General features: G+C 38.5%; 1 protein-coding gene across 7 annotated transcripts in view; it reads left to right on the top strand.

Moving 5' to 3' along the window:
* Positions 1-17,406, top strand: part of nlgn2a (neuroligin 2a) — a 143,060-nt gene that overhangs the window by 27,394 nt on the left and 98,260 nt on the right. Inside the window, exons 2-3 of one of the 7 annotated variants that reach the window (XM_067401794.1) lie at positions 4,961-4,968; positions 6,488-6,498. The exons of 5 other annotated variants lie outside the window; for them this stretch is intronic. In XM_067401794.1, the coding sequence (XP_067257895.1) occupies positions 4,961-4,968; positions 6,488-6,498 (19 nt within the window). Of the gene's footprint in view, positions 1-4,960; positions 4,969-5,339; positions 5,355-6,487; positions 6,499-17,406 lie in introns of all 7 variants that reach the window. One more of the 7 variants, XM_067401793.1, reaches the window with a different exon arrangement.

Below are 17,406 nucleotides of genomic sequence, written 5' to 3'. Positions count from 1 at the left end.
CAGCTGACCATTCCCTGGGTCACTAATATCGTTATTCTGATCTGTGAAAACGTTCACAGTTGAGTTTTGGTCAGCTGACCCTTCCCTGGGTCATGTACATCACTATTCTGATCTGTGAAAACTTTCACAGTTCAGTACGGGTCAGCTGACCCATCCCAGGGTCACTAGAATCACTTTTCTGATCTGTGAAAACTTTCACAGTTGAGTTTGGTCAGCTGACCCTTCCCTGGGTCATGTACATCACTATTCTGACCTGTTAAAACTTTCACAGTTCAGTACGGGTCAGCTGACCCTTCCCTGGGTCATGTACATAACTTTTCTGGCCTGTTAAAACTTTCACAGTTCAGTACGGGTCAGCTGACCCATCCCTGGATCACTAGCATCACTATTCTGACCTGTGAAAACTTTCACAGTTCAGTACGGGTCAGCTGACCCATCCCTGGGTCACTAACATCGCTATTTTGATCTGTGAAAACTTTCACAGTTCAGTATGGGTCAGCTGACCCATCCCTGGGTCACTAATATCGCTATTCTGATCTGTGAAAACTTTCACAGTTGAGTTTTGGTCAGATGACCCTTCCCTGGGTCATGTACATAACTTTTCTGGTCTGTGAAAACTTTCACAGTTCAGTATGGGTCAGCTGACCCATACCAGGGTCATGTACATCGCTATTCTGATCTGTGAAAACTTTCACAGTTCAGTACGGGTCAGCTGACCCTTCCCTGGGTCATGTACATCACTATTCTGATCTGTGAAAACTTTCACAGTTCAGAAAAGTGATGCTAGTGACCCAGGGATGGGTCAGCTGACCCGTACTGAACTGTGAAAGTTTTCACAGATCAGAATAGTGATGTACATGACCCAGGGAAGGGTCAGCTGACCCGTACTGAACTGTGAAAGTTTTCACAGGTCAGAATAGTGATGTACATGACCCAGGGAAGGGTCAGCTGACCCGTACTGAACTGTGAAAGTTTTCACAGATCAGAAAAGTGATGCTAGTGACCCTGGGATGGGTCAGCTGACCCGTACTGAACTGTGAAAGTTTTCACAGATCAGAAAAGTTATGTACATGACCCAGGGAAGGGTCAGCTGACCTGCACTGAACTGTGAAAGTTTTCACAGATCAGAATAGTGATGCTAGTGACCCTGGGATGGGTCAGCTGACCCGTACTGAACTGTGAAAGTTTTCACAGATCAGAAAAGTGATTCTAGTGACCCAGGGATGGGTCAGCTGACCCGTACTGAACTGTGAAAGTTTTCACAGATCAGAAAAGTTATGTACATGACCCAGGGAAGGGTCAGCTGACCCGCACTGAACTGTGAAAGTTTTCACAGATCAGAATAGTGATGCTAGTGACCCTGGGATGGGTCAGCTGACCCGTACTGAACTGTGAAAGTTTTCACAGGTCAGAATAGTGATGTACATGACCCAGGGAAGGGTCAGCTGACCCGTACTGAACTGTGAAAGTTTTCACAGATCAGAAAAGTGATGCTAGTGACCCTGGGATGGGTCAGCTGACCCGTACTGAACTGTGAAAGTTTTCACAGATCAGAATAGTGATGCTAGTGACCCAGGGAAGGGTCAGCTGACCCGTACCGAACTGTGAAAGTTTTCACAGATCAGAAAAGTAATGCTAGTGATCCAGGGAAGGGTCAGCTGACCCGTACTGAACTGTGAAAGTTTTCACAGATCAGAAAAGTAATGCTAGTGACCCAGGGAAGGGTCAGCTGACCCATACTGAACTGTGAAAGTTTTCACAGATCAGAATAGTGATGTTAGTGACCCAGGGAAGGGTCAGCTGACCCGCACTGAACTGTGAAAGTTTTCACAGATCAGAATAGTGATGCTAGTGACCCTGGGATGGGTCAGCTGACCCGCACTGAACTGTGAAAGTTTTCACAGATCAGAATAGTGATGCTAGTGACCCAGGGAAGGGTCAGCTGACCCGTACCGAACTGTGAAAGTTTTCACAGATCAGAAAAGTAATGCTAGTGACCCAGGGAAGGGTCAGCTGACCCGTACTGAACTGTGAAAGTTTTCACAGATCAGAAAAGTGATGCTAGTGACCCTGGGATGGGCCAGCTGACCCGTACAGAACTGTGAAAGTTTTCACAGATCAGAAAAGTGATGCTAGTGACCCTGGGATGGGTCAGCTGACCCGTACTGAACTGTGAAAGTTTTCACAGATCAGAAAAGTTATGTACATGACCCAGGGATGGGTCAGCTGACCCACACTGAACTGTGAAAGTTTTCACAGATCAGAATAGTGATGCTAGTGACCCTGGGATGGGTCAGCTGACCCGTACTGAACTGTGAAAGTTTTCACAGATCAGAATAGCGATGTTAGTGACCCTGGGATGGGTCAGCTGACCCGTACTGAACTGTGAAAGTTTTCACAGATCAGAAAAGTGATGCTAGTGACCCTGGGATGGGTCAGCTGACCCATACTGAACTGTGAAAGTTTTCACAGGTCAGAATAGTGATGCTAGAGACCCTGGGATGGGTCAGCTGACCCGTACTGAACTGTGAAAGTATTCACAGATCAGAATAGTGATGCTAGAGACCCTGGGATGGGTCAGCTGACCCGTACTGAACTGTGAAAGTATTCACAGATCAGAATAGTGATGCTAGAGACCCTGGGATGGGTCAGCTGACCCGTACTGAACTGTGAAAGTTTTCACAGATCAGAATAGTGATGCTAGAGACCCTGGGATGGGTCAGCTGACCCATACTGAACTGTGAAAGTTTTCACAGATCAGAATAGTGATGCTAGAGACCCTGGGATGGGTCAGCTGACCCATACTGAACTGTGAAAGTATTCACAGATCAGAAAAGTGATGCTAGTGACCCTGGGATGGGTCAGCTGACCCATACTGAACTGTGAAAGTTTTCACAGATCAGAAAAGTGATGCTAGTGACCCTGGGATGGGTCAGCTGACCCGTACTGAACTGTGAAAGTTTTCACAGATCAGAAAAGTGATGCTAGTGACCCTGGGATGGGTCAGCTGACCCGTACTGAACTGTGAAAGTTTTCACAGGTCAGAATAGTGATGCTAGAGACCCTGGGATGGGTCAGCTGACCCGTACTGAACTGTGAAAGTATTCACAGATCAGAATAGTGATGCTAGAGACCCTGGGATGGGTCAGCTGACCCATACTGAACTGTGAAAGTTTTCACAGATCAGAATAGTGATGCTAGAGACCCTGGGATGGGTCAGCTGACCCATACTGAACTGTGAAAGTTTTCACAGATCAGAATAGTGATGCTAGAGACCCTGGGATGGGTCAGCTGACCCATACTGAACTGTGAAAGTTTTCACAGGTCAGAATAGTGATGCTAGAGACCCTGGGATGGGTCAGCTGACCCATACTGAACTGTGAAAGTTTTCACAGATCAGAATAGTGATGCTAGAGACCCTGGGATGGGTCAGCTGACCCATACTGAACTGTGAAAGTTTTCACAGGTCAGAATAGTGATGCTAGAGACCCTGGGATGGGTCAGCTGACCCGTACTGAACTGTGAAAGTATTCACAGATCAGAATAGTGATGCTAGAGACCCTGGGATGGGTCAGCTGACCCATACTGAACTGTGAAAGTTTTCACAGATCAGAATAGTGATGCTAGAGACCCTGGGATGGGTCAGCTGACCCATACTGAACTGTGAAAGTTTTCACAGATCAGAATAGTGATGCTAGAGACCCTGGGATGGGTCAGCTGACCCGTACTGAACTGTGAAAGTATTCACAGATCAGAAAAGTGATGCTAGTGACCCTGGGATGGGTCAGCTGACCCGCACTGAACTGTGAAAGTTTTCACAGATCAGAATAGTGATGCTAGAGACCCTGGGATGGGTCAGCTGACCCATACTGAACTGTGAAAGTTTTCACAGGTCAGAATAGTGATGCTAGAGACCCTGGGATGGGTCAGCTGACCCGTACTGAACTGTGAAAGTATTCACAGATCAGAATAGCGATGTTAGTGACCCTGGGATGGGTCAGCTGACCCGTACTGAACTGTGAAAGTTTCAAAAATGAGAATAGTGATGTACATTATCTGTACAAGGTCATTTATATAATATATATATATATATATATATATATATATATATATATATATATATATATATATCATATTATACAAAAAATGGGGGGCAGAGCAAAGAGAAACACGACCACGAGATAAAATGCTATTGTGAAAGTTTTCACAAATCGAGCTCGACCTAAAACAATGTTATTTTATTCCAGCAGTCTGCCTGTTCATTGGTAATAGACGTTAAACATGAAGAACGCTTTTATTTCACATTCCTTACTGGCGGTCTTACCAAGGGGTTTACGGACAAGAGCTTTGCTGTGAAAAAATTCACAGATCAAGCTGGTGAAGATGACACCAGTTTCATTCCTCTAAGTGTCCAACATTTGGAGCTATAGCCATTATAAAATTAAGAGTCGCTACGAAAAAAAACCCTGATTTCAGCCCAAAGGACAGCGTCACCGTAATTCACAAATCATGGAGAACGATATTCGGTATTATTTGCATGTCTATGACAGCGCACTGCGTATTTATAGCCAAAAGAAATCTGAATATCAAACCGCAAACTATCTTTACTGCGGTAAAGTATTGAAGAGTTTAATGTACAGGATTTTTTTAATCCTTTGACTCAAACCAGGACTAACTACTAACTGAGAAAGATAAATTACTGACATTTACAATGTGCATTATCGTTTATTATTAATAGTATGCGGTCCGATTTTTCCCGTTGCGTCTGTCGTTGCTATGCAACCATGCAGCTTTACAGGGGGTATGGCTTATCTAAATGAGATGTAAATGAGCCCTATTGTCACTCCCAGCAGGTGAGAACAGGTGAGAACTGCAAAATCTTTAGGTCATTTTCTGCCCTTTGAGCAAGCTTTTTGAGTGCCTACCTTCAAATGGCCACAACTTCTCCAAATATTATCAGATTTCCATGTGTTACACATCGTTGGAAAGCTTGGAGACTACACTTTCAGAATCTGTGAATCAATCAAAATGCCCCAGAACTGACTTGTGTCCCTACTTTCCGTGACTGGTCACATATTTTAGCTTTATTCTACACCTCTGTTTCCACTGTCATATGAACGGCTCGTTTGACTTCCTGCTTCTATGAAGCCACTCCCTCGAAAATACGCAATGTGCTCAGATTGGTTATCTGGCCCAGTGTATCCAGAGCCATCGTGATTCGCTGAAGCGTCCGGAAACGCCACGCCCCTTACCATTTTAGTTGTTACCGATTATGTGGGCTTTGGTGAAAATGTAAATAATGGTGTCTATATTGCTGTATCAAATTGAGCCCGAATCAGACCCAGATGAAGAGGGTCAAGCAGAACCTCTGCAATCACGGCTTTTAAAGGACGTTTATGAATGGTATTTCATTTAGTATTTGTGTCAACGTATTTAGATATGCTGTCACTGCTGTTTGTTAGCTTTCAATATACAGTTTTATCCTGATTAAAGCTTTACTGTAGCCGAATACATTACTGAGTAGTCGCATTTTTGTAAAGGTATCGTTTAATTTATAGAATGAACAACTGTTCATCTATGAACATAGAAGTTTGTTGGTGTTTGTAGAATTTAGCTAACTGGCTAGCGAAGCAAAAACTTGTTGGTCTTTGTTTTCATCCTTGATGCAAGCAAAAAATAGCAACAGAACTAAGAACTAAGAAATGTACAAACAATAAAACTGTGAACAATAGCTGAGTAATATAAAACTACCCAGCAGGTTGGGCAAACATTTAACATTTCCCAGCAATTGGGTTGTTTTAACCCAGTGGTTGGGTTAAATGTTTGCCCAACCTGCTGGGTAGTTTGATATTACTCAGGTATTGTTTTTAAGTGGGAACTTCATCTTTCAGTAAAAGCCTTTGTGCAAATCCAGCATTGAACTCGTGTAGATTCTGAAAGCTGTCTTCAGCATTGCATTCAGTGTAGAAAATATCACAGATTATAATGGGTTCTATTATCTATTGACGGTCTTGTCTGGTGTACCCCTGACACAACTCTTCCGCTTCCATTATGCTGCACCACATGGACTCGCCCACTTTGTTGCATGATCCCGGGGGCAGTGTTTATGTTAATAGAAAGGGTTTATGATGTCACAAACCCGGGAAGAAGCTCGTTGTAGTCCAAACTGGACGTTTTTGTAGGCATTAAACTGCCATAACTTTAAAGGTGCTGTAAGTGATGTTACATGTTTTTAGGCCAAAATATTTTTTGTCACATACAGCAAACATCTCCTCACTATCCGCTAGCTGCCTGTCCCCTGAACACACTGTAAAAAAAACACGGTCTCTGTAGTCACCACAAGCTCCAAAAATGGCAACAAAAACAAATTGGTGCAGCCTGGACCACAAAACATAATAAACACGCTCCAGCCAATAACCGACAAGAATGATTTTAAATGTGCGTTCATGACTGTTTCAGGAAGCACAGAGGGGAGGGGGAGGAGGAGGAGGAGGGAGGGTCAAGCTAGCCTCTGTTTTGTTTGACAACACTTCGAACGTCAACAGGAAGTTACTCCACCCAGGATCACTTAGAGAACCTTTAAAAGAGAATATCTCCGTTTGCATTGAACTTTCAGTGCTGTAACTTTGCAGATACTGTTTATGCTCAAGCAGAAACATTATATACTAACTAAAGTTAAAAAAGTGAAATCGCATTGAACCACCCCTTTAATTAAACACACACTTAACATGAAATAAAGCGCACAACGTTTATCTTGTTTAACATGTTTATTTTGCCATCATTTGCTGTTTCCAGCAAAGAAACAATTTCAGTCATTTCCTTTGATTGCCAAAAGACACAGCACAACTTATTCTGATATGTAAGGTCAGCTTACTTTTCTAGACGACATTTAACCAGCTGACAGAGCAGCCATCCTCTTCTACACTGTCCTGCAAGTGAAAATGATCTCTCACACGGCCTGTTGAAGCAGGAGTTGTTATTTCTGTGCTAGAGATGAAACGATATGAAAATTAGGTAACACTTAGTATGGGGAACACATATTCACTCTTAACTATGACTTTTACCTCAATAAACTCCTAATTTACTGCTTATTAATAGTTAGTAAGGTGGTTGTAGTGTTTAAGTTTAGGTATGGAGTAGAATTTAGGGATGTAGAATATGGTCATATTATTATGTGCTTTATAAGTACTAATAAACAGCCAATATGCAAGCTAATAAGCAAGTAGAAGTGAGAATAGTTCCCAATACTAAAGTGTTACCAAAAAGTATTAGATTATAGTGATCAAAATGACCACAGTTATCAATATTATGACGGTATTGTTAAAGTATTAGTTCACTTTCAAATGAAAATTATCCCAAGCTTTACTCACCCTCAAGCCATCCTAGGTGTGTATGACTTTCTTCTTTCTGATGAACACAACTGGAGAAATATTACTAAATATCCTGATGCATCCGAGATTTATAATGGCAGTAAGTGTTAGTATGAGCTGAAGAAAGTGTCTCCATCCACATCCATCCATCATAAACATATTCCACACAGCTCCAGGGGGTTAATAAAGGCCTTCTGAAGTAAAGTGATGCGTTTGTGTAAAAAAAAAAAAAAAATCCATAATTATCAAGTTATGAAGTAAAATATCTAGCTTCCACCAGAATGCCTTTCATATATTCAAATGACAAAAAAAAAAAAAAAAAAAAAAACAGATCTGGCATTGTGTCAGTTGTGTCAGAAGGCGATCTGGCAGAAGCTAGATATTTTATTTGATAACTTTTTTTTTTTTTCAGCTCATAGTCGTTTGGTAATGCTTATGGCCATTATAAAGCTTAGATGCGTTAGGATATTTATTAATATTTCTCCGATTGTGTTCATCAGAAAGAAGAAAGTCATATTCACCTAGGATGGCTTGAGGGTGAGTAAAACTTGGGGTAATTTTCATTTGAAAGTGAACTAATCCTTTAAAATGTGCTGGAAATGTTCAAAAAGTACTGATACACAAACTGAAATCATTCACCAATTTTTATATTGAAAACCAATAAACAAAAATAAAATTAGCAGCACTCTGCACTTTGTTTTTTACATAAATGTTAAAATAATAACATTAACAACAATGGCCAGATTTGCCCTTCTGATATTCCTTTTTCGAAACAGACTTATTTCTTGAATTATGACTTATTGAATTATTACATTAAATTATTGTCATTAATAAGATTAATAATATCGCAGTACCTTTATGTTGGTTCTGTTCTGTTTACCCTGAGTGGGATTATCACTGCCGTCCCTGCTCTTATCACTGTTAGGCTGCATGGATGGTCAGGGAGTTCTTACCCAGAACCATGCCACCAATCCAAACTGTATGCTAACTGTCAATCATCTTTGGTAATAGTGGTCCTGACAGAAATGTTGGTTGGGTGGCTTACAACATAACATCTTATCTGCCATGTAACATTTACCACATGTTCAAGTTGACAAAAAAAAAAAAAGTTTTATAAAATATAAAACCATTTTTAAGAAAAGGGATGAGTCAAAATTATAAATTATTATATTTTATCTGCTATGTGAATAATTCTAGAAAGCTTATTATCTGAATTGTTTAGATTTTTAGAATACACATTAGCTTATTTTCCATCTACTAGTTAAAATTTACTTTGCATTGGTCTGAACAAAATATCTTTCAGCACGTTAGACTGATTTTTGAACGATTATGTGACACTAAAGTCTGGAGTAATGATGCTGAAAATTCAGCTTTAACATTACAGTAATAAATTCCATTTTATAACATTTACTGTAAATAGAAAGGTTATTTTAATTTTTTGATATTTCAACATATCGGCTTTCTTTCAAAAACATTAACAAATCGTACTGACCCCAAACTATTCAGCATAACCTCACATTTTACTGCTAAATTTCAATATAGCTGTATTGTTTGGTAGAACTTGTTCTGTTCTTCACTGGTTCCTGAACAAGTCTTTCATGGATGGTTACCCGTATTTACAAAACTGATTAGCACAAATAAAACTACTGCGGCAGCAGCAATCAGTGGCTGATTGGTTGAGGGAATTAACATGCTTCAACCAGAGTGCAACAGCACAACTTTGTGTAGTTTAGCCTAACAAAACTAGATTGTTTTGTCAGCACAACAACATAGAGTTTCGTATTTTAAAATGCAATTTATTCCTGTCATGCAAAGCTAATTTAGCAACATCATTACTCCAGTCTTCAGTGTCACATTATCCTTCAGAAATCATTCTAATATGATGATTTGCTGCTCAAGAAACATTTATTATTATTATCAATGTTGAAAATAGTTGTTCTTCTTAATGTTTTTGGTGGAAACTGTGTTGCTTTTTTTTCAAGATTTATTTGAAGAAATAAATAGAATTTTTGTAGCATTATAAATGTCTTTACTGTCACTTTTGATCAATTGAAAGCCTCCTTGCTAAATTAAAGTATCCAAATCTTTTGAAAAAAAAAAAAAAGATACAGCAATCCTTCAAATAAAAATAAATTGACAGCAAATGCAAATCTGTACAAGCTGGATGATCCCACAGCATATAGAATTGCTTGTTTATTTGCTTGAGCTAAAAGGCACATCTGTCAGAGTTTGCCTCCAGATTTAGGCCTAATTGATAATATTCTCAACATTTTTGATATTTGACATGCAAACCTTATACTGTCTACTCAATATTGTCGCAAAACGTTTATACAGGATAATATAAGCTACGTAATAAGTCAACTTTGCTAACTAACTTTGCTGTTGTTGACACTCATGATGAGATGTTCTGTAACCTCTACAGTGTTCAGAACTGCACATACATTCATCATTAGAACTGTAGTGCCACAGAACTGCCGACACACTCCTGCGAGCAATAGATTTGCTGTCGCACAGTTCCCGTTGGGTTTGATTGTCTGACATAGACTGCACGCATGTGTGTGTGTGTGTGTGTGTGTGTGTGTGTGCATATGTTCACACACTCATGCTGTGTCTGATGAAGGTGCTGAGCTGGAATCACCAAGAGAGTGATCTGTCATGTTCTCTTGCACTTTGCCGATCCCTCACACTCTCTCTCTCTCTCGGTTTTTCTAAACAAATTTTCTGATCTCTGTTCAAGGACAGATTGTGGTCCTGCAAGGCCCCGGGACATCAGCCTTTTTTGGCTGATTTTTATTTTTAAGTTGAAATTGTGAGATATACAGTAAAATCACAAATGCAAGAAATAAAGTTGCAGTTATGAGAATGGACACACCATGTAGAGTTCATTTGTATAAGGCACTACTCAATCTTTAAAAAACAAAAACAAAAAAAAAATATTTAAAAATATATTTTAATTGCCATTGCTATATGTAATCTTTAGCAAATGTCGAAATTAATATTATTGTCATACTGTAAATTATAATAACTAAATTCTCTTAGCATTTAAAATTATTAATTCAGATTTTGAATGTCCAAATGTCCCCACAAGGTCAAGAATTACTGGTATTACTATCCTTGTGGGGACATTTGGACATTCAAAATCTTAATTAATCATTTTAAATTGTCTGGTCCCCATGAGGAAAAGAGCTTTTAAATCATACTAAATGTTTTGAAAATGTACAAATGTAGAAAGTTTTCTGTGATGAGTAGGTTTATATGGGTTGGGGTTAGTGTGGAGGGATAGAATTTACAGTTTGTACAGTACAATCATTACATCTAAGGGAAATCCCTATAAAATATGGAAACCAGTGTGTGTGTGTGTGTGTGTGTGTGTGTGGTGTGTAGGTGTGTGTTTTTGCCCTGTAGGCACTGATGTGTGCTGACGTCTACCTATTCGCATGTTCTCTTTCATTAGCATTAGTGCCCTACCTCCATGATTCCTCATCCACAGAGCGCTGAGCCTTACAGCACCTCCTTGGGGCAAATCACAACACCCACACATTACCTATACATTACTGTGCAAAACAAGATCTCCTGCTTGTTCTTTTCGTAGGGTAGAGGATGTAAACCCGAGAACAAAGCTACTGAGAGAGAACAAAAGTGTTGAACTGAAAAAATGTAAAAATGGCACAGAAGGAACATTAAAGGCAGAAATAACAGGAGAGATTCACTTACTGTACCTATACAACCATTACAGAAGAAAGAAAGAAAGAAAGAAAGAAAGAAAGAAAGAAAGAAAGAAAGAAAGAAAGAAAGAAAGAAAGAAAGAAAGAAAGAAAGAAAGAAAGAAACAAAGAAACAAAGAAACAAAGAAACAAAAAAAGAGAAAGAAAGGAATGTCCTACTTATGTCAGATCTCTGTGTAAGAGAGCAGGTTAGACGGCTGGCAGGAAAAGAGAGAAAGAGAGAGCAAGTGTTGATCAAATCTCAGTGACACTTTAATAGAATAATTCATGTTTGTATTTCACCAGTGAGCTGTTCAATAGACATCAAAGAGGGAAACAACAGTGTACTCACAACATTTCTAACATTCAAATGTATTGATTAGTAATAAATATGCTGGGGCGCAACTAGAGATATTGTGTTGCTCCCACGCTTGGCATCTCTGACTCCTTCAGGCTTTATTTTATTATTCTCAAAAGACACCTTATGAAATACTGTACAGATGTTCCAGCTCTTTCTGAAGGACACTGTGAACATGATATATTGATTTGAATGAACATGAGAATAAAGTAAAAAGTAAAAAAAAAAAAAAAAAAGGGGGGGGGGGTAGTACAGTACAGTAACATTTTATAAATCACCATTGTAATATAGGATGTTTGATGAAACATTAGTAATCTGTATATTTTAATACTGTATTTAAAAACATGTTTATCTGAAATTGTAGTTAAAGGTGCTAAAGAGGATGTTTGGTTTTATACATTTTTGCAATATTACTTGAAACTGGCTTTACTAACTGATAAAAGACTATTTATTAGGTGCACTGAAAGGAATAATATTAATATACATAATCTGTGCACAAGGTTCCACAAGACCGCCTTCTGTATTCAAATTACGGAAAAAACAGAACGGGCTTAGTTCCGTAAGTTGAATAGGGAAGGCGTATGATGTAGCGTAAGCTTTTTTTAGCTGCGAGAGTTTTACACTTTCTTCGTAAGTAGAATACAGAAGGCGGTCTGGCGGAAGCTAGATATTTTACTTCATAACTTGTGAGAGTTATCAAGTGACAAATGCAGTATTATGTAAAGTCTTTATATTGCCAGTCGTTTGGCATGATAAATATAATTTAACCAACAGCACATACAGACAAGTTTTCTCTGAAACATTTTTCTCATTTCTCAATACAAAATTCTTGAATCCTGAAAGTAAATTCATGCCAAATGTTTGCCTGCTCCAATCACAGGCTTAAACAAGATGCTTTGTTTTTTCAGGTTCACCAGTCAGTGATGCTTCTCTCTTGTCAACAGGCCAGACAGCAGAACTCTTCACAGCGGTTCTCTGTAATCTAAATGAGAGGAGGTTGGAGATAGGTCTAATGAACCTCGTCCAGTCAAGCAGCCCGCCATTCAGATTCCCCCAGAATTTACTGCCAATTAGATGGGGCTTGCTGGGTGAGGGAAAGTTTATGGAGAAAGGGGAGACAGGGGCTTAAATAGGTTAAATTAGGACACCCTCTCTACGCACTCACACATTCCCACACCGACTGCCAGGAGAGTCCAGTCTATTATTGTTGATCTCACCATTAGCCTGAAATAAACAAGAGCGAGGGTGCAAGGGAGAAAGAGAAAAGAGGGAGTGGGGGAAAGAGAAGGAGCCAAAGAAGAATGAGGGTAAAAAATAATGAGCAAGAAAGGAATTGAAAAACGAGGACTTCATATATGCTTTTTGTGAGATCGTGTGTGGTCGATTCGGGTGTGTGTTGTCTGTGTGTGTGTGGGTACGGTTGTTGTTCACGGCTGAACTACTTCTGCACAACTAGATCTCAGTAATTGATCCTCTTTAAATAAAAACAAATCAAGTCGGCTCAATTTAAGCATGCTATTTTGGAAACCCTGTAAGAAGTCAAGGATAGAGAGAGAGAGAAAAAAACAAGTGTCCCAAGTGATAGTATGAGAAAGATTTAGGGATAGAGTTCAAAAAGTGTTTTATGAGGAGTCTTTATGCAGCTCTCAGTAAGTTCATAGTAACCACATCTGTCAAGCTCCAAAAATGACCAGAAAACAACAAAAAAGTAATATAAATGTGGTCCATATGATTTGTGCTCTATGTTCCTTTTTTTACAGAAATGAAATGTAAGTCATTATTCACTGATAAGGCCAATTCACTCCACAGACAGACACTTCGCCTGGTTTTGTCCCCGTCGGATTCTGTTGGTGCCTGTCGGACCTTGTTTTCGGCGATTGAACATGCTGAATCGGAATTAGAATGTCTGAGAAGTGACATACTGTAATCTGGTGACTGTCGGCGCTGGTCTGCGTCTGTCAGTGCAGTGTGAATTGGCCTAACTTCCTTTCAAGTGAGCAGTTAACTCAAGGACTGTTGTTAGATGATTAGAGTTCAAAGATTCAATGATCTGACTCTAAAATTAACAGCTCACTATAGTGGGGAAGATTGTTAGAGAAGAACTTAAATTTCAGGTCCATTCCTCACAAAGCTTTAGTTTGACTTTGGTAGAATGAGAGTCGTAATCTGCTAAGGGGTAACAAATCATATAAAAATGTATAATCTTTTATTGGAAAATAAAACAATATTTTATCAAACTTTGATAATTGCCTTAATCTTTTAAACAACTGAGAAGATAGTGATCAAACTACATTTTAGAAAAATCAACTGTCAAGTTTATAATATAGATTACATCAGCATTTGAGAGTCAAATTGGATGACTACAGAGACTCATCTCAAGATCACTCATGTAACAGTTCATCTATTGCTAAAATGATGAAAAAAAGATCAATAAAGAATAGACAATTATTGAAAATATTCAAATCGGTAATATCAGAATCAGAATGCATAGTTTGTGCATTAAAAATGTCTGTCAAAGCCAAAATATGTTGAATGATGTTCACTAAACCTGCAAAGTTTTTCAGTTGGATTGGTTTATTCTCTTTAGCATGCAGCGTGAAGTGTTTCATTCAGTTCCCTGATCATTCCCATTTCATTTCGGCAAGTAAAGAAGAAATTTATACTCTTGTGCGTTATGTATTGTGCACAGACAGCATGTTGAAGCCGCTCCGGCCGCCATTTTCTCCCTCTTCTTGGAAAGCGATGATGTACAGTAGTTAAAACGTCCAGTAGTTTGGGTTTTCTAGGAAAAGCGTGTACTTGCCAGAGCTCTGCTTCTTGTAAATACTATCGTGTATTGTGCACATTATTTTTTGACAGACATTGATGTTGTGATATTCAAATTATGTGGATTTGAAAACAGATGGATTGTGAGGTAATAATTTCTTAGCCGAAATGATTTTTGTGTAGTTCATTCTACTTATTTTATGGAATGAAGTTTATTTCATGGCTTAAATAAATTACATTACTCAGAGACTGACATGTTTGGCTTGTCAAAAATGTTACATTCAGCTGTCTCAAATTCAAGTTCATTTTTTACCAGGAGTGCTTTTGATGCTCAAATTTGTTTTGTTGTTTCTCTCTTTTAACAAAAATCTTTTATTTAAACTCGTGCGAATGCAGATCTTGTTGTAAATAATAGTTTTTGTCTTTTGTCTTTTTGGAGCTTGACAGACATGAAGCTTGACTAAGAACTGTAAAAGAGGAATGTAAAAATTATCCTTGCATGGAAAAATATAAAAGCATATGAGTTAACAAATAATGACAGAAATTTCATTTTTGTGTGAAGTATATTTTTAAATAGAGATAAGACGGGGGAGGATGAGGTGAATACTGAAAAAATAATGGAAAGGAAAGAGGAATGAGGTTTTAATAAAAGTGGGAAAAACAAAAGTGAAAACAAGTGTACTAAAAGAACTCATGGAGATCAAAAATAGGATGAATAGTTCTCTTGTTTCTGTGGATGTATGATGAGGCCGTGGGGATGAGGGGATAAGGAGGTCTTTGTTTCACCCTTCTCTGTCTTCTCTATATTTGACCCCATCCTTCCTTGTTCAGTATCAGGAATGTGATTTGGGATTCTTCTGTCTTGTACTCAGAGAAACTGAGATCTCTCGCTCACACACACACACACACAGAGTGCTGCTGTGCTTACAGTAAATGAGCAGCTTGATATCCACTAGTCAATGTCTAGTGTAGTTGTATAGTGAAGACCAGATTTTATGGACGGCATGAGGGTGAAGAAATGATGAAAGAACTTTTTAAGGGCCTTTGCGTGAATATATAATAGTGAATGGGTTTTGCCTGTATATGTGCATTTACAGACAGCATGAAGTATTCAAAACCCCTTCTACAGACTTGATGTACTTGCAATATTTTTCTGTCTCTGTCTTATCCTGCTGAGTGCTTTTTATGATATTGATCCATGTGCAAGAGACTCTTACTGCAGCCTGTATTCTTGATTGTCAGTTTCTCAAATGCCCTGTTTTCTGCTCTTTCAAACCCCATCCACCCCACCAAAAGCTCCCTCCTATAATCTCTTTCTCTCTCTTTCTGTCTCTGTCTCTCTTTTTCTCCTTCATTCTTTCCATCTTTCATTCAGCATAGCACTGTGACTCACAGACTGAAGAAAATCAGAGTTCATTTCCACAGCTATAAAAGTTATTGAGTTTTATGTTGTTGAGTTTTATCATTACGGTTTTTATGACCGTAAAACCATAATGTTAAATCAACTTTTTTTTTTTTTTTCCAAGAAAAGTAACTCTTGCTTTACCGTCTGCAAAAATACCCATCTCAGAAAGCAGTATTTTGCCATTTATGGTACCATATTGTATTGTGAAACATAGTTTTATATATTGCCTTCCATGATGATTACAATGTTTATGTGGTAATCATTCCCAGCTTAGACATCTATCTATCTATCTATCTATCTATCTATCTATCTATCTATCTATCTATCTATCTATCTATCTATCTATCTATCTATCTATCTATCTATCTATCTATCTATCATCTATCTATCTATCTATCGTTTTATCGTTCTACTGTATCTATCTATCATCATTCTATCCGTCCATCATCCATCCATCCATCCATCCATCCATCCATCCATCCATCCATCCATCCATCCATATGTTGTTCTATCTATCTATCTATCTATCTATCTATCTATCTATCTATCTATCTATCTATCTATCTATCTATCTATCTATCTATCTATCGTTTTATCTTCTACTGTATCTATCTATCATTCTATCTATCGTTCTATCCTTCTATCATCCATCATCCATCCATCCATCGTTCATCATTCTATCCGTCCACCATCCATCCATATGTTCTATCTATCTATCTATCTATCTATCTATCTATCTATCTATCTATCTATCTATCTATCTATCTATCTATCTATCTATCTATCTATCTATCTATCTATCCGTTGTTCTATCATTCTATCCATCCATCATCCATCCATTGTTCTATCATTCTATCAATCTTTCTCTCTATCCATATGGCCTAAAAAAAAACGCTTTGTAAAGCCAAAATACTAATACATACTAAAGGTATATAAGTGACCCATGACTGAGTTTATGTTTTTTTGTATACAAATCAAATTTGTATACAAAACCACAAAAAAAAAACAATACATTTCAAATTTATGTTCTAAAATTCATAACTTTTTATTTTTATTATTTTTTATTTGCTCTAGTAAACATAAAATTTACAAGCATTAGCTATGATGGCATTTGGTAGCCAGCCTATCAGGCCGAGTTGTCTCAAGTGAGGAATACGCTATTGTGTTCTAGCACCAGTTTAATTGGATGCGGGTGACAGGAGAATAGAGAAAGGAATTGTCTGTGTGGCTGTGTCTAATGGATTCAGAGCTAATTAAGTTCACACAAGAGATAGAGGCTTCCCACCATCAGAGGGACATAATGGCAGAATGTGTATGTGTTTGTGGGTTCACCCACACACAGGCGAACATGCTGAGCAGTAAACACAAGTTTGTTTCTAATCACACCATTGTCTCCATTCTGCATGAGAGGATCAGAGGTGAGCAGCAAGCTCCTGTGGGTCTCTCTATCTAAGTATGTGTGTTTCTTTGTTTTGGGGTTGTTGTTTTTTTTTAGATTGTTCCCTTTTACGCCCTCTCATACTTTCCCTTAAAACCGGCCCACATTTCCTCCCCTCTAATCTCCGTGTCTTTTTTTCTCTCCCTCCATTTCTCAGTGTGCACACAGACCTACTCGCCCTCCCTTTGTACACCCATTTTACGGTATGTTTGTGGTGTTTTTGTGTGAGGACGCGAGGACACCAGGGGGCAAAATAAAAGAACAGGATGTTTTGGTGGTTATAAGACAGAACACAGTGAGACTTGAAATTAATATATTAAAAGGGTTAGAGAGACAGTGAGGAAAAAGAGCAAAAACAGGTTAGA

Source organism: Chanodichthys erythropterus, chromosome 11, assembly GCF_024489055.1.
Source record: "Chanodichthys erythropterus isolate Z2021 chromosome 11, ASM2448905v1, whole genome shotgun sequence".
Lineage (NCBI taxonomy): Eukaryota > Metazoa > Chordata > Actinopteri > Cypriniformes > Xenocyprididae > Chanodichthys > Chanodichthys erythropterus.
This window is presented reverse-complemented; position numbering and strand designations above follow the sequence as displayed.